This window comes from Pleurodeles waltl, chromosome 2_1, assembly GCF_031143425.1.
Source record: "Pleurodeles waltl isolate 20211129_DDA chromosome 2_1, aPleWal1.hap1.20221129, whole genome shotgun sequence".
In the NCBI taxonomy this organism is placed as follows: Eukaryota; Metazoa; Chordata; class Amphibia; order Caudata; family Salamandridae; genus Pleurodeles; species Pleurodeles waltl.
In genome coordinates, this window is record NC_090438.1 from 46,023,101 (window position 1) to 46,046,170 (window position 23,070).

Sequence of the window (23,070 nt, forward strand, 5' to 3'; positions counted from 1 at the left end):
TGCAATTGTGATTTGTAAATATGTGGGCAATATTTATTTTTAAGTGACTGGGCATGTTTTTTGCCACGCCAGAACGCTTCCAAACTGGTATGAAAACTTGGAAAGCCAGGTTAGACCTCCGAACTAAGGCCGACTAAATTACTCTTTTTTAGGTTGAGCCTACTAGCCAGTGCATGCGCTGTCTGCTGCAAGATATATTGTGAGCTTACTAAGAACATAGAGGTGCTTGGAGCCCGCCATTGCTTACCAATAGTTGACTTTCCTTGTCACTCTCATTTGCCTGCTTCCTATTCGTGTCCCAGCTTGTTAATCTTGTGTTTGTCCCTCCCATGGAGGACTGCCTCTTTACAGTGTCCCTGGCTGGCTTGCTTGCTTTTCAGATACAATTTTTTCTTTTGTGCCAAGCACTCCATTAGAGTGAGTGTGTTCGAACCGCCTTCCTCGTGTAGAACCTCCCGCTGCCCAACTGTTCCTCCTCGTCTCCCTTCCTCTTTGTGTGAATCTCCCCATTGCCTCTCCTTACCTGCGTCTTCTGAGTTATTTTCCCCAACCCTTGTTTTCTTTGGCTTCTGCCCTCCAACCCGCTGTGTGTTTAGTTGCATGGTGCACGCGCCTACAAATTGGTAAGCACAGACAAAGGCATTTTTTAAATTTAACCATGCTGCACAGCATCGCGAATCGCGGATGCAATGCAGCGTGGCTAAAAAACATTTGCAAAGCTAATAGGTCTCGAAGGCGAGACCTGTTGCCTTTGGCAATGCTTGTTATCTAGATGCACTTTAGCAGTAAAGAAAAAAATAGTTCTATCATTTATTGGTGACACTATAAGACAAGCATTAGATAAGTCATGAGAGATAAACAGTGAATGAGATCATTACTCTGAGATGAACCAGGGCCCTAACAAAGGTTGACCAGGACCAACTTGACATGTGTGTGCTCCAGGTTTTAGCAGCTTGGGGAATCCGCCACACACTAAAATGTCACTCTTACACACCATCCCAACTCCTGTGTGTTCAAGGGGCATGCCTACTGGAACGGAGCGGCGGGGTTGACGAGCAGTGCCAGCAGCTCTGAGAGGGACTACCTTTTATGCTACACGGTTACAAGTTATGATTCCCGTGTGTCAGAAGAAGGCTTGTTTTCAAGGATCCAACAAGGTGATTACTGAGATTTTAAAATTGTGACAAAGGTGGTGTGTGTGTCGTCATGGATGAAATTCCACGATTTCTTGAAGTCATGGCCAGTCCCTGCACCTTCTCTTAGGGGCCATGCCAGCTTTGGACAAAACTGTCTTCACCTTTAGGAAACTCTCAAATCAAATATCAGATCAACGTTCAGCTGGAGATACTGGGAGGTCTTTGCAAAATATCTTGGCTTTCGTCAATGCAAGATCACACTACCAGGCTATTCTTGAAGAGTTCATGGCCACCCTGAAGAACATCATGCAGGCTGATCCTACTCCTGTGTTCAGTGTCAGAATTCCAGAGACACCCCCACAGTTCAACTGCAAAGTCGCCTGCAGACCTACGGTTAAGTGGTTTGGAATATTTTGAGTCAACATGGATTTCACATCAAGAGAAGACAAAAGGAGTCCACAAACAGCAGATCCAGACTGAGTCAAGGTCCAGTCAAGGAGATCCACTACTGGCCCAATCATCACAGGGATGATACACAGCTGCGGCTGGTAACTGACACACAAGGGTCCATGCTCAATCTTTGGACAGATGCAGGAATACCCTTGTGAAATTTTACGAACACAGAAACATCAAAGATCTTCCAGAATAAGCATCCTGTGATGACTCCACACCGGATCCTCACTGTCCCCACCCCATTTCTCTCCAAGTTCTGAACCCCAGATCTCTCACCCCAACCACAACATAAAGCTCCCTGAGGGATATGAAAGGGACTCAACACTATTTTCTCTGAAAAGATGTAATGTCGTCACTCTAACATGTCGCCGCTTCCTGACGGGTAGGTGTGAACACGTCGTTGAGTGTATGTTGGGTCGTGAGACCCATAGACCAGCAATGGCTGTCTGGCAGCTCAGATGTACTGTGCCATTCTTTTTCATGTTACACATCTCAGTTTTCATTCTGATGTAAAGTATGTTCTCCTGGATGCACTGAGTTGTCAGCAGTTCCAGAGACTTTGCAACGACATGGATGCAGGGTTCCGATAGTACTATGGAATTTGGAAGAATAACCACCACCTCTTTTTGTCCACCTGAACCTACAAAATAATTTGAGGAGGTAACAAGCTACAATACAACCTCCATCTTGAAAAAGGGGCAGTCTCGGACCTGCCAAAGAAAACAAATTCCGTGTTAGGAGAGGAGAGGGGCTTGGAGGAAGGTGTGGCCTCATGCTAAGAAGTACCTAAGGGAACTATCACCCTATCACCATAACCAATCCCCCTCTGCAAAAAAATAAAAAAAATAAAAAAAAGTTGATAATAGTGTCAATGTCTTGGGGTGCTTAATAGACATCGGCTGTTCAAAACCTCAAAAAACAAGCAGGAAACCTCTTTGCAGTGGTTTCGAGCCAGTTTTCCCTGCCACTGTGTGATGTTGGCTCCTCACCGGGTGACTGTGTGAAGGGAGCCGATATCGTGTGACACAGCACGGTGGCACCGTGTAAGTGGGCAGGTCTGCAGGCTGTCATACTGACAGTTGTGAAGTACAACTGATAACATGACTCTTTCCAGGACCCGCCGTGGCCCCGGCCATTTACTTTCAGCTGAACAGCAATACTGTTTGATGCAGGGGGCTCCACTCTTTTCTGTTATGAGCTACTTATGTTCAATTAAAATTCAGCCCCCCCAACAAGCTACTAATATTGGTGATGTAATAGTGACCTCCCCATCCAAGATTGTCAGCAGTGATCGCATAAGTGCACCCAGCAGGGCTATCAGCAGTAAAGTAAACACAGAATTATGAATTCAAAATGCCTCTACATGAAAACAGATAACAGCCATAGTTGAAATCCGAGTAGCGCCCCAAAGTGATAATATGAGTAATATGTCTCTCCAGCACCACATGATTTATCACTCAAATGATATTTTTAAATACACTTTGAACATTCAACCATTTTCCAGTGTACAAGAACATGTAGAATGGGTGACAGGGGTTGAGGTGGGTCACCTCCCCGGACTCATGTCCCTGAGGGATTATGAGAAAAGGCATTTGTGAACTTGCATAATGTTGCAGGGACCTGGGCTGTGGCACCCAAGTGTTCAGCTGTTGTCCCAGCACAGGGCCTTCCACTGGGCTCTGATGTCACTCTCGTGTTGCAGAATCATCTCAGCAGGGGGCAAGTACCCCTGTGGGCTATGTAGCTTATCTTCCCTAGGAACATGATTGGAAAGTAGAAGCTGTGAACATCCTGGTCTGATAGCTTCGGGTGATAACAATTGTATTTTAATTAAAAGATTTATTGGACAAATTAATGTCTATTTAAACAAGGTTGTTTTTTTTTGCAAACGTGAAACAAAGGTATTGAAGTGTTTCACATGAGCACCAGTTACATTACACAAGGACACATTGGATTTTTGGTAGGCACTGTGAGATTAAGGGCCTCATTTGGATTCTGGTGGAGGGGAATGCTCTGTCACAACGGGACGGATATCCCGTCTGCCCTATAATTATCCTATTATACTAAGGTGGACAGGATATCAGTCACGTTTGTGATGGAGTATTCACTTTTCCTAAACCAGGCCCTAAGTGATTTGTCCAGAATCACAGGATATTGAGCCGACGTGGAGACTCGACAATGGTTCCCCAAGCTCCAAAGCAGCAGCTCTGGCAATTACGCCACATCAAGGTACCATGATCAATATTGCAGTCAACAAAATACATTGTAATAAAACAAATTAAACACACTTAAATTCAGTAGAATCACAAGCCATCTAATACACTACAGATTTTGAAAATGTCAGCTGATAGCCACCGTGGTTTACAAGCATTTCGAAGAGGAGGTTTAAAGCAGCCCAGTCAACTCCCAAGCAGAAGCTGAAAAGAGGCACATGGTGGCCTTCAGAGTCTACTCACACAACACAAACCACGGTGCAAGCCCCTGAAGGAATGGACGAGGGATAGGGCAAATACTGCCTGCTCCAGAGGTAATAACTTTAGTTCTCCCACCTTTTAGTCCAAACTTTCAAGTATGAGTATTTGCAAAGATTTTAGGCGCGGAAGAGAAATTAGTGACTAATACCTTGGCTCATCCATTTCCTTTTTTAAATGTACTTTAAAAAAAAATCCAGATAAAAACGTGGGCCCATCAGGAACCATATCATTGGAATTATTATGGACATCAAATAGGTTTCGGTAATCTGAGATGTAAGGTTGTCATCTAGGGCAAAGAATTAAGCATTAAAAATATAAACCGCTTAAGCTTGCCAGAGCTAAGATAGGTGGTTGCACCGAGATTGTCCAGAATAAATCTATACAACTGCACACATGACTGCAGCCCTATGAACAGGTGACCAAAAAGTAGGAGAGTCACCTGAATTTATGACATTCGATACCATCTTCCAAAGCCAAGGTCACAGAAAGGTTTTCTTCCAGTGCTTAATTTGTAAGAAACAAGTGTCAGGGCCCTCCTCAGGACACTGCAGCTTGCACCATCCATTGCCCCAGCCAGCTCTGCCGATGACAGTACAAACACAACTACTAACATCACACTCTTACAAATGTGGCACTTAAGACTATTTCAGGCCCCCAAAGCTAGAAGAATGGCTTGGGGGCAGATATTAGTCATTTTTAATGCATATTGACTTAATAAACAACTGTTGTTGTGCTAATTCCCAAGTAAAACAAATAGCGCCACCATGTGGCACACTGTCATAAGTTCTGGTATTAGCAGTTAAGTGCCAAGCACCGGAAAACACCAGCACAAATTAAGCACTGCTTTCTTCTATTGTTTCATCTTCCTACTACAATAACTGCCTACAGACTCTCTCAGCTCCTTACATTGCTTCTTTTGGGATTAAGCCCACTCCAAATAAAACCAAAGACTACACTCTTTCTTCAGGTTCAGTTGTTGGAACTGAAATTGTTGAAGCAATAATTTATATTTGCCTTAGCAAGCGTTCGATTGGCTCCAAATCCAAGGGTGGTTTGTAGTGATGTCTCTTTGTAACAGCAGCTCTCCCTAATTCAACCTATTCCCTTTTACATTTTGTTTTACTCCCTTTATCTATTGATATTGGGAGCTATCACAAAAACTGAGTCTCAGGACAACTATTCTGGCCAAACCATGATGGTCTGGTGGTCGGAGCCCATCCGCGGCATTACAGGAAACTTACCGCACTTGAGAGCCACAAAATCATCAAAGGTCAGATAATCCATAGGGGCCTCTCTTTTGTGCCTATAATAATAGTGCAACCAACTCACCTTTCAACAAAGCAGGTCCATTGAAAAAGGTTCCGCCTGTATCAGAGTCAGACAGCCACTTTCCAATGATATGGCCTCTCAACAAGGGGGAGAACAGAAAGCTAGAATGTTGTACGAAGGATGTTTACATTTCTAGAGACTCTTCCTTCCTCCATCTCTCCTTTAACTCATACCAAATCTCATCTTACTACTATGATCTCCCAAATAACCAATGTCTCTCCAGCGCCTCTTCGCACCTGCGCCCCACTCCCATTTGGACACCTAAGTTCCAGTATGGCCCCAGTCCGTAGAGAGTTCTAAATGCAGATAGAGTATTTGGGGCAGGCATATGGTTCAATGATACAATCAGAGGCATTGGGAAAATGTGAGCGGTTACCAGAAATGAGATGGTTCCTCATGTGCTGCTGGGGTATCCTTGGTGAGGTCATATGGTCCTCCAACTCCTCCTAACTCAATGGCCAGTTAATCTACTCATGTAAGTTAGAGTTGGCAGCACATTTTGCATGATGGCCTCTATAACCCAACAATATAGGAGCCATCATGACAATTCTTCTGAGCGTCAGCAGATTACCATTATTGTTAAATTATGCAATTAAGGAAAAGCACAGGGGAGCGCTCTACAATTGTCCAGGTGCATTCTGGAAGGACAAAAGGAATAATGTATAATTGACTTGACTTGTAGCATCTTACTCGAACATGGAAGAAAGTTCAAGTGTGGCAGCAAAACAAGCTGCACCATAGAGGAGTGGATGCTGTGAACGGGTGCCTAATGCATTATAGAAAATATTGCTCAATGTATAGACCACACTACAAACTGAATTACCTCTTTCCCTCAATAACTATAATTACCACACAGGTAAAGGGTCAGGGGCTTCCTTGGAAGAAAGAGGACGGACACTTACCTAGGAGTGCATGGAAGAGGTCGCTGGCCAGGATCTGCAAGACTTCGCCAATCGAAGCTTTCAGCTGCTCTTCGCTCAGAGACATCATGTTGGCCTGGTATTTACTCAGGAGTGCTACTGCCCGATGGGCATCTGCAAGAGGAAGGCCATGAAAAGTGAAGAGGGTGACAGTTTGCAAATTATGTGGCACTTCCCTTCCCATATCATCCACTCGTGCCACCCCCCCCCCCAAAACAACACCATACCAACACTAAGAACCACCCTGAAAGCTCTACCCTGGCAGGTCAATAGGTATTGTCAGTTCAATGTGTTCTACTTAGCTTTGAAAAACGTGTAAAACAGGATACAAGCTGGATTATTAATGGATATAATTAGGGAGGCACTGCATTGGGCAAATATAACAACTCAGTCTCCTTGAGTTGTGATGAAGCCAAAGACCATGTGTAATCTGCAATTTAATATGAGTCTGGAAAGTAAAAATCCTACCAGATTGTGCTACTGTGAGTTCATGTAAATAAATAGTGTTTAATTATTCAAGCACGCCACTAAAATTTACTTTTAAAATTCAGATTTAAAATAATATTTTACCGCTCAGGCTATCACAAGCTTTGGCAAAGTCAATGAGTCGGGTTTTGGCTCCCAAGCTATCAGCTTTGTCAAAGCTTGTTTCTTTTAATTAATTTTCTGACATAGGGCAAAAAACATACAAAGATGGCCACTCATACATGCATGTGGATGCACAAGTGGCCATCTTTGAATGGTTTTCATTATATCTTAATAAAAAGCATTTGAAGATGGTTCCCAGTGTGTACACATATGCGCATGCACAGCGGCCATTTTGAAATAGTTTTGTAAGGACAGGTGGACAATTTAGATTTTTTTGTAAGGTGTAACAAAAACGATTCAAAGACAGCCACCCGGGCCTGCTGATGCACGCTGACACACTGACAGCCATGTTAGAATGTTTTTTACCAACATGAAACAATTAAATATATGCATGATGCACGGATAACAAGATATGCGAGCAGCTCGTCCGCAGTGCACATGGAGATACCAAATCCTCGACAAAGAAAATAGACACAAAAAATAATAATAATAATAAAGTAAAGATTGTCCCTGTGTTTTAAGTGCTCTATTTTCTATGTGTATGACATCGCTGTGACCACCGAAGGGTACCAATGGCTGGAATAAGATTTCCAATTTCCCCATGCTGTATGCTGTGATAGATGGAAGCAAAATATGGCATTACAACATATCACTGGGTGAAAGAAGATTTGAAAGTTTTACTCTTTAGGATGCAAGGATTTCTAGATGTCTACAAGACCTATACCATTGGTTCCAATTGGTAATGGTATTGTGACATAGAGGAAGGATGGCTCATAATTCCCCAGGGCAGGCGGGTGTAAGACCTTATGTTGATGAAGCTCCTGCACCCTCCCCAGCTGTCTTTCCTGGGCTGAGAGGAATCTCACAACTCACCCCAGGTCTTCTTGTCAAAAGGTCTGACCCTTTGTTCCTGCTCAGGGAACAGTTTTCACTCCTCGTTAAGGAGGAGTACTAATAGGGTCTAGCTGCTGCATAATGCTAAATAGCCTACTGGAGATTTAAGCAGGTAAGGTGTAGCTTTCAAAAAAGTCACTTTTCCTAAATATTTAGTAAACATCAACAATAATTGGATTTTAATACATATTATAAATAATTATAAATAGTGGTTTAATTGTCTCTGTAGCTTATCCCAATCCAAAGTTAGCAGGCTTATTATTTTTTTACTAAACTTTAGTGTTTAGACAGCCACAGTCCTAACAGTGAAAATACCTTTTGAGGGCTAGTCACTGCAGATGCATGTGAACATTAAGGGGGTTATTCTAACTTTGGAGGAGGTGTTAATCCGTCCCAAAAGTGACGGAAAAGTGACGGATTTACCACCAGCCGTATTACGAGTCCATTATATCCTATGGAACTCGTAATACGGCTGGTGGTATATCCGTCACTTTACTGTCACTTTTGGGACGGATTAACACTCCTCCAAAGTTAGAATAACCCCCTAAATGAGCTCTTTTAAATACTGGGCACCCGACCTTGTGAGATATAAGCACTACTTAGGGGTGACATAATATTTAAAAGTAGGGTTCTTTCCTATCGAAAAAGAGCAATTCAACAAGTTCACCAGCAGGTTTAAAAGCCACAGAAATCAAGCTACCCAGGTAGGTTTGGAGCCAGGTTTTCCTTGTCACTCTGTTGGATGGCACAATATGTCCTGCAGTCTACAGGGATATTTAACTCTGTATGCCATTTGTGCATTTGCCTGCACCATAAACTATGACTTTACTGTAAAGTTAAATATGTCACTTGTGGGTTAGCCTATTTCCCCATGTTTCAGTGGGCATATAAAAGGGGCTGGACAGCAGTGTCCCATTTGCAGAGTTCAAAACGCAGCAGTATAAGTCAACGCAAAAAGGGGGGATAACAAAAAGAGGCACTTTCTCACAATGATGGTATGGAGCATGAGCTTGGAGGGTCAAGGTGTTGATCAGGTCAGTGAAGTCGGTGACAGGGCAAGAAGGAATTTAAGCCATACTGGCAATCATGGTAGTTTTTGAAAGCTGCTCCTACAGACTTGCTTATCATCTGGATGTGGTGATATAGGGCCAGTAATGGGTGTGTGGGGGGTACTTAGTAGTTTTAAAAACTTTCATCGTATGTGATCTTCATGTAAAGATGGGCAGGAGATATTCTTGATGCGGCAATGAGGTAAGATGTGCATTTTTTATGTTTGGTTTGAGGCCTCCTGGTGAATTTGGAATAGTTCTCTAGTATAGTTTGATGCACTGCTGACTCCATCTGTGAATCATTTTTATTCATGCTTGTTACTGCTCTGAGGTAGCATATAGACCGATAGTGGATTTTACCGCAAGGCGTGTCTGTTTCATATGTAGACCTGATCTTTTCAGGTTTATGGCCTTTTCCCTACAGGTTAGTGAGCGGTTGAGTAGTTCGGATTACATGGAAGTCCACCCAGTTTACTTTCTTGGAATATCTCATGGAGTGTGGACCAGAATGATTTCCAAGCCATCACTTTGTTTATATCATATGAAAATGAGGTCTTAACATAGGCCCGGTCTTGTAGGCTGAAGGAACTGCAGATTCTCAATCTTTGGGGACCATTTGTTGTTGCTTTTGTCCACCTACTGCTTGCTAGCTATCCCCCAGCAAGATGGCCTCCTTGACAGTGCCTGGAGGGGATAGGTAACAGTATATGAATCCTTCAGGAAGAAGGTGCTGCGACCTGGTTTCTAGTAAACCACTCTGAGAATCCATGAGTTGCTGGTATCTGCTGCACAGTGCGCAACCAAGCGTTTTGAATACAGAAGAGTTACCAATGCCCTTACGATGACTCCGTTCATCTTCGTTTCTTCTGTTCTTCTGTTCTTGTTTCTTAAGGCTCAAGTAAGCCCGAAATGTGGATGTTCAGAAATCTATAATATTTAGGTACAGTACAGAACCTTCTTGAAATTTACATCAGTCCAATTTTCTTCTTAGATTGAGATGGTTTCTTTATCCTTCACGTTCCTAGATATCGGGACAGTTGTGTGATGTCGTGGTTCTTTGTGACTTCATTGAGTTTGCTCCTGGAGTCACATTTGGTCCTGACAGTCATAGTGCTGCACCATCCACAAGGCCACTCAGTGCAGGAGCGAGGGTTTGTTGGCCATTCGCTTTCAAATACTACGTGACTTGTGATGGTTGTCTGTGGTAGGTTGTCTCCTTCGGTTGGATGCAAGGGGTGAGTCTGTGTCTGTTTACATGGGCTGTATGCCAGCCATGTTCATCAGACTGGTTTTGAAGGATGTTACGTGGATTGTCATCCGGGCATCAAAGCGGGTGTTAGATTGTTAGATGTTGTATACGTGGTCTGCTTTTCTGAATCTACAAATACAAGTCACAGAATGCAAAGAAAAAAAAGGGACTGGATGAGCTGCTCGCATCTGACATGCTGTCTTGAGAACAGGACCATGTCATGATGACCTTCCTCGAGGGACGGTATTCTAGTTTTTGCAGAGCTTTCTGATTTCTGGGCTTTCTGCAAGGTCTCAGGGAAGCTTTTAAAATCTCCTCCATGATTCTAGGTTTCACTCATATCTATACCCAAAGCACGAGATGCAACACTAACTGCTCACCCAGCCCGAAACTCTGACCAAGCAAAACTTCTGGTGATTTCCAGAACCAAATACAAGTGCAGAGGAGACGGGCACTTTTCAGCCAAGTGGCCCTTCTGCCTCCTACAGGCTATCAGGGGCAGTTCCTTCGCTTTGGAGCCCCCCGGGCTGAGCAGCCAGCAGAAAAATAAAACAATAGTAGTCTTATTTTTCTGCTGCTGACTCAGCCAGCAGGGAGGGGTGGGGCCTGGCCATGGGACATGGAAGGAGGGAGAGGAGAGAGTACACCTAAGTGCGCATGTGTGTTCGGTCAGCCATCTCAGGCCCGGTTGTGTTTAATAGCCGGTCTTAAGAAACTGTATAGACCCCAGGACTGTGCCTGAGTGCTGACCAAGCCGCTCAGACCAATCCTGAGGCTGGTTTCATGCTAGGTTTAGCATGAAAGCAGCGCCAGGATTGCTGGGGAGCCTGTGCTGCTGTCCACGAGGACAAAAGAAGCAATGAGCGAGGCGGCAGAAATGGAAGCATCAAAGTAAGTAAGTGTGTTTTATCTTCACCTTGTCTGCGCATCATGCCCCCACCCCTCCCCTTGAGTTATGTGGCAGCAGGCCGCTGCTGGCTACAATCAACTTGCTGGGTTTAGTGGACCTGAATTTGGTCTGGTGGGCCTCTTTCGAAACCTAGCACTATGCGGTGTGATACGGTCAAGGTAAATCGGCCTGCATGTCACAAAAATATGAAGCTCTAAGCAAGCTTGCACTCTCTCTCAAGAGCCCCTAGAAGGCATAAAGCTCTGATGATTGTGCTGTGCAAACAAAATAAACAGTCATCATAGGAAATGCCAATAGGCCTGGCTTTAAAGGAATGTTGTGCAGTAATGTGAAGCATTACAAGTAAATAGCATGGGAATTGATAAGTATTTGTGTGGAAGCAAAGAACTGCAGAATAATACTGGTGTAGGCTAAAAGGTCATCTGCCGCTTGCACTGTCAAGCCAGGCCTAAAAATCTATGTAGGTCATCGACTGCTCTCCCTCCATCTGTGCTGCTGCAAGAGAAATACAAGAAAATGTATCTAGTTATCTAAAGTACTTTAAAAACATTCTCATGTCATCCGTGTGACCCTGAAAGTTCAAACTCAAGGAGTTGGATCAATAAAAAAATGATCACAGCTGTGTGAAGACAAATACTTTTTTTGTGGAAACACACATCTGCCCAATCAAAACATGTAGTCCTGGCTCCCAAAAGTGGGCCTTGTGATGCTCACATAATTGTCTGCCAGGACGCACCATAAAAAGGACAAAAATACTGCTCACCCTGTGCAATGTTGCATTACAATGGAAGAACTATGAGAAAAGCAAAATTACAGCTCCCAGCATGCAAAGTGCTATTGGGTAAAAAACCTGGGGCTGGCTGGGGTGTTACACATTACCTTCAAGCACGAGACTGCTTCTGATTACTGTGATCCGATTTTTAGAAAGTAAAATACATGTCTAATTGTATTTGAATCATTTATGTTATACAAAGACAACCAAAAACATGTGTCTGTAAAAAGAAGGAACCACATGGCAGCCATGGATGGTCTTGGTGAGTGTGTGGTCTCCACTCCCCTCACCATGAACAAGTGGGATCAAAGAGTGTGCTTTTGTGCTCTTGGTGACTCAGAGCACAGTGTTGGGGGGGTTAACGGGATGTGGTTATGTCTCACCGAGATCAGATGGCTTCTCATGGGAACCTTTAGATTCAGTTATGGAAGTGGAATGCCACCCTTTGTGTGCGGGAAAGGAATGAGCCTGCCAATGCTAGTCCATGAGGTATAGACAGTGTAGCGTCCTCACCAGTCTGGTACCTGCTGAATGACCAGGCCACACACAGAGCTGTAAATCACACTTCTTTATTCCTCTGCGTGTACTTGTGAACTGCTACATTATAAACCAAACTTTCATTACATTCTAGTCTAGAGATTATGTCATCTTGAGACAGAGACCTCAGGGTGCCAGAAAGGTTCAGTTCTAAATCATGCAGGACACTACAGACAGGAGGGAACAGGGACTGTTATCTAGGCCGAGTAGAAAGAAAGGATCAAGCAACCCTTGCGTGTGACCCCTGAACAGGAGCATCCCTCCTCCCCAGCCAAAAGAGTGGGGTGGCTGGACACTCTATGTTAACTTCAATAATCGCCACCCAGTAAGTTGTTGAATAACATCTTTATTCCGTGGGTAAACCAAGGCCCAACAGTGCAACACTGCTGACCCTTTCCCAGTGTCTCCCCCTGCCCTGACCTGCTCTCCAAGCTGTAGCACAGGCAACCTTGGAATGATCACATGGAATGCAAGCAACGGTGTCTCTCAAGGAGCGATCCCCATGCTTACTCAACCCCATACTTCTTCCCCCCAAAACCACAAAATGATATGTTCCTTCCCAACATAAACTATTCCAACAAAAATGTACCACCACCCCCTCCCCCACACACAAAGGCAAAGCAGACAGAATAATTTCCCAGATCAAACAAGGTAAGCGGCTGCATACAAATACAAATGAAAACCTAACAAGTGCAAGGCAAGCAAACTAACTGCTACGACAGAACATCAGATTGGAGTTACTCTCCACAGTTCACTCACACATAAAATCTTCCAACTTTTTCGGTATGACAAAGACCCTTCCAAACCTTCCTTTCATTCAACTCTCTCACTTCCAGGCACCACTAATGGATCTTTAGCTCCTTTGCACTCCTCCTCCAACTGCTTTTCCAAGCCTTTCTACAAACTTCATTACCCAAGCAACCATAGCTCACTTCACTGGATCCCTTTTCAACCTTCTCCTTGCTCCTGCACCTTAACAAGAGGCTGGCATGCCAAACTCTCTCATCACGTGATAGACCAGAATTACACAGCATTTCTTGAACCAAAGTGAAGAGGAACTTCTACCCTTATCTTTCCTCACCATGCCCTGCTTCTTAACATGGACCTTGTCTCCCACCCACTTTTACATCCGCCTCCTTCACGCCACGAGCCTCATCAAACTTCTTCTTATACGCACTTTGTGCTCTGGCAAATTTTTTCCTATTTTCTTACGGTGAAGCCTCAACAACTCTGGCTTTAGACACCCGGCCCAAAGTGTCTATGGTAAATGGGTTGTCTAATTCTTCATTACAACAAAAGGATTATGTCCTGTGCTCTTACACGGGGTGATCCTGTAGGCCCACAACATGTCTAACCACTTTTTCAAAACCTAGTTGATTTCTTTTTGGCACTTCAATAACATCTTGCATCACCATGTTAAAGCGTTCAGCCATACTATTTTCTTCAGGGTGATACACTGCCGTAGTCCTATATTTGATACTATCCCTGCTCCCAAACTGCTGAAAATATTCAGCCACAAACTGCTACCCATTGTCACTTACAATGACCTTCTTCAAAACTTCACGCTGAAACACACTGTCATTTTACTGCTGTGCTCCCAGCCTCCATTGGCACTACTACCATCTTTGGCCACCAGGTGAAATGGTCCACCAAGGGGCGGCCCCTCCGCTATGGTGGAGGAACTTTGCCCCACTGCTGAGAGGCAGTAAAAAGCAGAAGAATAAAATGATTATAACAATATTTTATCATCATTTTATTTTTCCGCTTAGCCAGCCACTGCAAGTCTGCCATTCTAGGGCGGGGTGTGGCCAGCATCCTCTGCATCAGCGGGGAAAGAAGGGCTTAGGGCACTCTAAGTGCGCATGTTGGTTTGGCCAGCTGTCTTAGACAAGCCAAACCAACATGCGTACTTAGAACTTTCTACCCAAGCTGTGTTGCACAGCTTGGTGGAGACAAAACGCAAGGTCCCTCTCCCTAACTGAGCAACATTTCAGCCCATTCAGGCCAATCGTGGGGCTTCTCTCATGCTGGGTAACATCTTGGGTTGGTTGCATAACATCGATTCCCAACCTTTCCCATGACATACTGGGGCGCCCTATGGGGTGCAGTAGCAGGCTGAAGCTAATCTGTGATTTATCCGAGTTATTGCACTCCACACAATCTCAGTCTGTTCTTTCCACTTCCATGTTCATTCGAGGCTACCAGTATGATTCTTTAACTCTACATTTTAAGTCAGCAATAACCAAAGGCCCCTGATGGCACATGGTTACTGTCTTCTCTCACAGAGGTTTGGAAGGAATCAACTGTCTCATCAACAAACCCTTCTCTGCTGACAGTTTGTTCTTTACCGCCAAAAAGGCATTCAAGCCCCTCCCCACATTCTTCTAATGGGTCAACATTTGTTAACAAAGTATATACCCTTTAACAATGATTTCTCCTTCTCCAACCCATCCTTCTATTCCAGTTGAAACACACCTTGTAGATCCTCGCCACCTAACAGGGCAACACAGCCAGTCATCCCACTCAGACTTGGGGACCTCCTTGACAGGTAAAGGCATCTGACTGCTGCCTTGTTCCTTACACCATGCATGTACTGTACTTTGTAATTATTGTCCAGATGTTTCATGGCTATACAAGCAATGTGTGCAGAAGTGCTGAATTATCCCTGGTGTGAGTACTTTGGCAAGGGGTTTATGATCACAGAATAAGAGTACAGGAGAACCCCATATCAATTGTCAGAAATGGTCTAAACCTCACACACAACTTAGCGTCTCTCTCTCTCCATTGCAGAGTACTTGTCCTCTGTAGGTGTCAAGTCACGGGAAGCAAAAGCAATCACATTTTCCCTTCCACTTTCACCCATTTGAGCTAAAACAGCCCCCAGCATTTTTCCACTAGCAACTGTTGTTATCACACTCCTGCATTTTGGGCCAAACCACTGTTACTGTGGAGCCCCACAGATGTCTGCCTTGATGCCCTCAAACTTTGCCTGCACTCCTGTGACCACACATTTTACCTACTTTCAACAGTTGTCTGATATGATACATTTTCCCAGAATAAATGTTCACAAGTTTCAAATAAAATTTGGTTAACCACATGAAAGCTCAAACATCACCCTAGATTTCTGAAAACGGTGCATCCAATAGCTTCCACCAGGTACTTCTTTGGAGTGATTCCAACACCGCTGACCATGTTTCCTAGGTACATTGCGCTTCTCTAAGAAAATCCACATTTCACACAATCCACTGCCAAACCCTTCTCTTCTAGGGTTCTCAAAACATCTTTCACTTTTCTATTGTGATCTGCTTCAGTACTTCCCATCACCAAAATTACCTATAAATATAACATTCATACTGTCTTTAAAGCCTGTGTACGTGAGTCTCTGAACATTGCTTCCACCATCGCCAAGGAACCCTTAAAAAAAAACTGAAACACCCTACTAGTGTAATAAATGAAGTTAATATTTTATTATCAGGATAGAAAGGAAACTGATGGCAGGGAGCAGTATGGTCTAGGGTGGAAAACCAATTCACACCTTTAATCAGAGCTGGCAACTCACCAGTGTGTGGCAACAGAAAGGCATCAACTAGTATGTTTTTGTTTAGATCTCTTAGATGAGCATACCATCTTACACAGCCATTGGCCTAGCATGCCAAGACCAGTGGCACCACCCAATCAGAGGATTCTACTAATACCTAGCATCCTTTAGGTTTTTCTAACTCCAAAACAACCACTTCCCTGACTGCCATAGGAACGTTCCTCACTTTATAAACATAAGTCCAGGCTCCCTCCTTACAAATGATTGCATGCATGAGCCCACCCAGCCTTCCAATTTCCCCCAAAAACATAACAGGGAAAGCCTGAGCCTTTTCACTGCCTGTCTGCTCTTCAATTTCATCCAGTTAAACAGGTCCAGGACTAATGGGGCCCATCAACATGACCTACTCTCCTTGGTCCTCCCATCCCGGCACAAGATGGCACCTTCTCAGCTATGTGTAGCTAACACTCCACCCTTCTGTCCTTAAACTCAAACCTGAGATTCTGGAACCCCAGCCAGTCCATTGGCTGACCTGTGCAGCTCTGGGATTTAATCTCAGCACACTGACTTCCACCCTCAACAAACAGCTTTTCCCCAGAGTCCTTGGTAACAAGGAGTAAAGACAGCCAGAATGGGAAACCGCGTTCACCTTCACTCCACCCACTACCAAGGCACGTGGGTTTCCTCCTGATAATGTCACTTACCCCAAAACCTCTTATTGAACACTTAACAACACTGAAGTGTCTTCTTTGGTATCTTCCAAGGCACTTGCAACATCAAGGGACTTTTCCCACCCCACCTTGAACTGTGGTCTCCTTGCTTCTACTACACACCATAAAGAAATACCCCTTCACTCCACAACATAAATACTTTTGGTTAGAAGCAGAACACCTTTTGTCACCCGCTGCTGGTCAGAGATTCTGCACGTAAAGTATCTTCCCCTTAAATAGTCAATCTTGCGTTTACCACCATAACTTCTGCCCAAGGGTTCCTTTTTTCATTCTTCCTTCCCCTGTTTACTTGGCCCTTGGTTCTTTACTACAATCTTTCCCACTACTCACTTTCCTTCATTAGCATTCAAAACTGCTCTTGTGCAGCTCCCCTCAAATTCTGCTTGATTTAAGAAGGCAGCCACTTCTTTTATGTCTCCTCCCCCTTTAAATCATAACCTTTCCTGGATGTTGGGCTTGTTACCGTGCATTACTATTTGATCACGGATGAGTTCTTCCTGCAGGTCACCACACCCACACGTCAACGCTAGTTTACTGACTGCTGAGCATAGTCTTCTGTTTACTCATTACTGCCTTGCTTTCTGCCCTGATACAAAATGTAAATTGACAATATCTACCACACACCGTGGGTGAAAAGTAGATATCCAAGCCTTCCAGGGTATGAGAAATACCTCCTCTGATCATGGTGTTTCTGTTTCTTGTCCATACGGTTATAAATCTTGAGCTGCCCAGGACCCAAACAGAGCAAAAGATTTTTTTTCTTCCTTTTATGTGAAAATTGTTCATTCTCAAAGGTTGAGATACAGATGTTGATGTACTCCCTCCACTCCTCCGACTTCAGTGCTAGCTCTCCTTCACAAAGCATGAAGGTTTGGAGTGGGGGGGAATTGAAAGTGCTCATTACGCACACCAGAGCTGTCTTAAAATTGATCTTCAATATTCCGTTTTCGACTCCTCCACAAACTGGTAAAATTTACTGAGAAATGATCATTCCAATACATCAAGGAAACTGTAGAAACACATGCATAAGGCGCAATAAAATCAGGAGGACCTCTGAAGTCCATTGCACATCCTTTCCACCTTAAAATGACTACTGCCTCCCTCAAAATCAAAGAACAACACGCCCTGCAGAGTTGTACATAAGATGGAGTCATGATGCAAATGAGGCGCGTTTGCACTCAGATCCCACCCAGCAGCCAGTGCTCAGTGTTAATACAGAGGTTGACCTATCTTGCAGCTGACGCTGTTACTTCCATGATGGCACAGCGTAAAGTCACAGTAGGTGACCCTATGGGATGACGTTCAGGACCACTTCCATCACAACAATGGAGCGCACACAGGAGCACACGACGCCCACTCGACAAGAGGCAACTGTTTCATCGGCCTCACAACTGCCCCCATGGTAGACCTTCTCGTAAACAACACACAGCACCTTAGGTTCTCCACTCCAAGTGTCTCCTTGTCTGTGGTCACCACCATCAGGATTCTGGGGGGGGGGAATTAGTGAATCATTCGTACTCAAAACCTTGAGTCCTTATTAACTGGAGAATTTCCTTCTCCGAGCCAACGTGGGCCCAGAGCTTAGTTACATTTGTCGCCAAAATTGTTAAGTACAATAATCGCCACCCATTAATTGTAGAATAATAGCTTTATTCCAGGAGTGAACCAAGGCCCAACAGTGCGACGCTGGTGACCCTTCTCTGGTGTCTATCCAACTGCCCTGATCTTCACTCCAAGTTCTACTCCATGCAACCTTGGGATGGCCACATAGAAGGCAAAAAAGGCTGTCACTGAAGGCATGATGCCCACACATGCTAATTACATGTACTTGTGAGGGAGCACATGAGGGAGCCCTCTGACCATCAGATCACAGGCTCTGGTGAGGGAGCTCCCTCATCACATCAGAGACACTGATGAGGGGGCCTCCTATCACTTCACAGGCTCTGCTGACTGAAAACTTGAATCACATCAGAGTACTGAGAGGGGCTCCTATAACTTCACAGGCTCTGCTGACTGAGCACTTTAATCACATCAGAGTACTGAGAGGGGCTCCTATCACTTCACAGGCTCTGCTGACTGAGAACTTTAATCACATCAGAGTACTGAGAGGGGCTCCTCTGATCACACACAGGATGATGCTCTGTCCATGACCTGGTCTATGCATCTCAGGAGTGCTGGTTGGGAATTCTCAATTCATACGGAAGATACTGATGTGAGGATGCTCTATTCATCCCACAGGTACTGGTACAAGGATGCTGTGCTCAGGTCATAGGTGCTGGTGTGAGGATGCTTTGTTCATACCACATGGACTGGTGCAAGGATGCTCTGCTGATACACAGGTACTGGTGTCAGGATGCTCTGTTAATATCACAGGTACTGGTGAAAGGATACTGTGCTCATATCAGAGGTACTGGTGAGAGGATGCTGTGCTTATATCAAAAGTACTGGTGAGAGGATGCTATGCTCATTTCATAGGTAGTGGTGTCAGGATGCTTTGTTCATATCACGGGTACTGGTGTAATGATGCTGTGCTCAATCTCAGTTACTGGTGTAAGGATGTTGTGTTCGTATCATATGTACTGCTATCAGGATGTTCTGTTCTTATCACAGGTTCTGGTGCAAGGACGCTGTACTTGTATCATAGGTACTGGTGCAAGTATGCTGTGCTCATATTACAGGTACTGGTGTAAGGATGTTCTGCTAATATTACAGGTACAATTACTGGAGCAAGGATGATGTGCTCATACAAAGGTACTGGTGCCAGGATGCTCTGCTCTTATCACAGGTACTGGTGCAAGGATACTGTGCTCTTATCACAGGTGCTGGTGTAAGGATGCTCTGTTCTTATCACAGGTACTGGTGTAAGGATGCTGTGCTCAAATTGCAGGTACACTTACTGCTGAAAGGATACTATGCTCATATCATAGGTACTGGTGCCAGGATGCTCTGTTCCTATCACTGGTACTGGTGAAAGGATACTGTGCTCATATCATAGGTACTGGTGCCAGGATGCTCTGTTCCTATCACAGGTACTGGTGAAAGGATACTGTGCTCATATCATAGGTACTGGTGCCAGGATGCTCTGTTCATATCACAGGTTCTGGTGCAAGGACACTGTACTCGTATCATAGGTACTGGTGCAAGTATGCTATGCTCATATTACAGGTACTGGTGTAAGGATGTTCTGCTAATATTACAGGTACAGTTAATGGTGCAAGGATGATGTGCTCATACAAAGGTACTGGTGTCAGGATGCTCAGTTCTTTTCACAGGTACTGGTGCAAGGATTCTGTGCTCATCTCACAGGTACCGGTGTGAGGATGCTCTGTTCATATCACAGGTACTGGTGCAAGGATGCTTGTGCTTGTATCATAGGTACTGGTGCAAGTATGCTGTGCTCATATCACAGGTACTGGTGCAGGGATACTGTGCTCATATCGTAGGCACTGGTACCAGGATGCTCTGTTCATATCACAGGTTCTGGTGCAAGGATGCTTGTGCTTGTATCATAGGTACTGGTGCAAGTATGCTGTGCTCATATCACAGGTACTGGTGTAAGGATGCTGTGCTCATCTCACAGGTACTGGTGCCAGGATGCTCTGTTCATATCACAGGTTCTGGTGCAAGGATGCTTGTGCTTGTATCATAGGTACTGGTGCATATATGCTGTGCTCATATCACAGGTACTGGTGTAAGGATGATAGCTAATATTGCAGCTACAGTTCATGGTGCATGGATGCTGTGACCATATCATAGGCACTGGTGCCAGGATGCTCTGTTCATATCACAGGTACTGGTGCAAGGATGCTGTGCTCATCTCACAGGTACTTGTGTGAGGATTCTGTGCTCATATCAGAGGTACTGGTGTAAGGATGATAGCTAATATTGCAGGTACAGTAACTGGTGCATGGATGTTGTGCTCATATCGTATGTGCTGGTGTCAGGATGCTGTGCCCATATAATAGGTTATGGTGCGCAGGTGCTGTGCTCATCGCATAGGTACGTGTGTCAGGATTCTCTTCATATCATATCACAGATACTGCTGCAAGGATGCTGTGCTCATATCGTATGTACTGGTGTCAGGATGTCCTGTTCATATCACAGTTACATTTACTTGTATAAGGACGTTGTGCTTAAATCATAGGTGCTGGTGCGAATATCACAAGTAGAATGATGGTCATGGGTACAGGTGCAAGGATGCTTTGTTCATAGCACTGGTACAGTTACTGGTGCAAGGATGCTGTGCTCATATCACAGGTACTGGTGCGAGGATACTTTGTTCATATCACAGGTACAGTTACTGGTGCAAGGATGCTGTGCTCATATCACAGGTACTGGTGCAAGGATGCTGTGCTCATCTCACAGGTACTGGTGCAAGGATGCTCTGTTCATATCACAGGTTCTGGTGATAGGATGCTTGTGCTTGTATCATAGGTACTGGTACGAGAATGCTGTTTTCATCTGATAGGTACTGGTGCGAGTATCTCAAGTACAATGATGCTCTATTCAGAGCATAGCTGCTGGTCCAAGGATCCTGTGCTCATATCACAGGTACTGGTGCAAGGATGCTGTGCTCATATCACAGGTACTGGTAAGAGGATGCTGTGCTCATCTCATAGGTGCTGGTGCGAGTATCACAAGTAGAATGATGCTCTACAGGTCATGGGTACAGGTGCAAGGATGCTCTGTTCATATCACTGGTACAGTTACTGGTGCAAGGATGCTGTGCTCATATCACAGGTACTGATGCGAGGATACTTTGTTCATATCACAGGTACAGTTACTGGTGCAAGAATGCTGTGCTCATATCACAGGTACTGGTGCAAGGATGCTGTGCGTATCTCACAGGTACTGGTTCCAGGATGCTCTGTTCATATCACAGGTTCTGGTGCAAGGATGCTTGTGCTTGTGTCATAGGTATTGGTACGAGGATGCTGTGCTCATCTGATAGGCACTGGTGCGAGTATCTCAAGTACAATGATGCTCTATTCAGGTCATGGCTGGTAGTACAAGGATGCTGTGCTCATATCACAGGTACTGGTGCAAGGATGCTGTGCTCATATCACAGGTACTGGTAAGAGGATGCTGTGCTCATCTCATAGGTGATGGTGCGAGTATCACAAGTAGAATGATGCTCTACAGGTCATGGGTACTGGTGTGAGGATGCTCTGTTCATATCACAGGTACAGTTACTGGTGCAAGGATGTTGTGCTCATCTCACAGGTACTGGTGCGAGGATGCTTTGTTCATATCACAGGTACTGGTGCAAGGATGCTTGTGCTTGCATCATAGGTACTGGTGCAAGTATGCTGTGCTCATATCACAGGTACTTGTGTGAGGATTATGTGCTCATATCAGAGGTACTGGTGTAAGGATGATAGCTAATATCGCAAGTACAGTTACTGGTGCATGGATGCTGTGCTCATATCGTATGTACTGGTGTCAGGATGCTGTGCTCATATAATAGTTTATGGTGCGCAGGTGCTGTGCTCATTGCATAGGTACGTGTGTCAGGATGGATAAGTTACTTACCTGTAAATCCTAGTTCTCTTCCAGGGGTATCCTCATCAATGTCATAAACATTGAATATTCCCGCCCTTGTGCGGGGACCCCGGAGCATATTTAAAATACACACATATAAAGTATGAAATATGCACGAAAAATATATACAGCATTTTTAGTAGACAAATTTTAATACTAAACTCATATATACATGTGTAAAACAGCAATGCAGGCTATAATCATAAACAGGCTAAAATGCTTTATTTCTATGGAGTTTTTTATTTTATTTTTTAATCTTTTCAAAATTACAATAAGAGAAAAAATATCTACCAAAGCCCTACAACTGGGCCTAGGTAAATAAGCAGTAGTAATCATCAGAGAAAAAAGAGAAAAAACGACATTGAAAAACAATGGAGCATTCTTAGCCAATAGGCTGCATGCAGGTTAACACAGGAGAACCATAAAAACTTTGGCACCGTGCCTTTAAGACCCTGAGCACCTCCAGTATCCTACCATGCCTCAGGGGTGAAGGAGAGGTGACAGTTGGTTCACAGTTAGGTCAGTACTTTTTTACGGTGACAAGCTGTGTAGCCGATTTGAAAGTTAGTCTGTCCTGCACTTCTAGGAGACGTGCGTCCGGGGAGGAGGGTGGGTTGTTTATGACTTTGATGAGGATACCCCTGGAAGAGAACTAGGATTTACAGGTAAGTAACTTATCCTTCTCTTCCAGGGGATCCTCATCAATAGTCATAAACATTGAATAGATTAGCAAGCCCATCCCTTGACTCTGCGGACTGTCCAATAGAAGTGCAGGAATAGATATGTATCATGCGAACAAATTCCTCAGAGAAGCTTGCCCAACATGGGCGTCTGCTCTTGCATCTGAGTCCAAACAGTAATGTCTAGTAAATGTATGTACAGACTTCCATGTAGCAGCCTTACAAATTTCAGAGATTGGAACATTATTAAGGAGGGCAGCAGTAGCCGC

At 44.4% G+C, this 23,070-nt stretch overlaps 1 protein-coding gene across 4 annotated transcripts in view; it reads right to left on the reverse strand.

Moving 5' to 3' along the window:
* Positions 1–23,070, reverse strand: part of DLG3 (discs large MAGUK scaffold protein 3) — a 1,213,683-nt gene that overhangs the window by 1,067,977 nt on the left and 122,636 nt on the right. For all 4 annotated transcript variants that reach the window (XM_069209533.1, XM_069209549.1, XM_069209524.1 and 1 more), the window contains exon 2: positions 6,295–6,426. In XM_069209533.1, the coding sequence (XP_069065634.1) occupies positions 6,295–6,426 (132 nt within the window). The remainder of the gene's footprint in view (positions 1–6,294; positions 6,427–23,070) is intronic.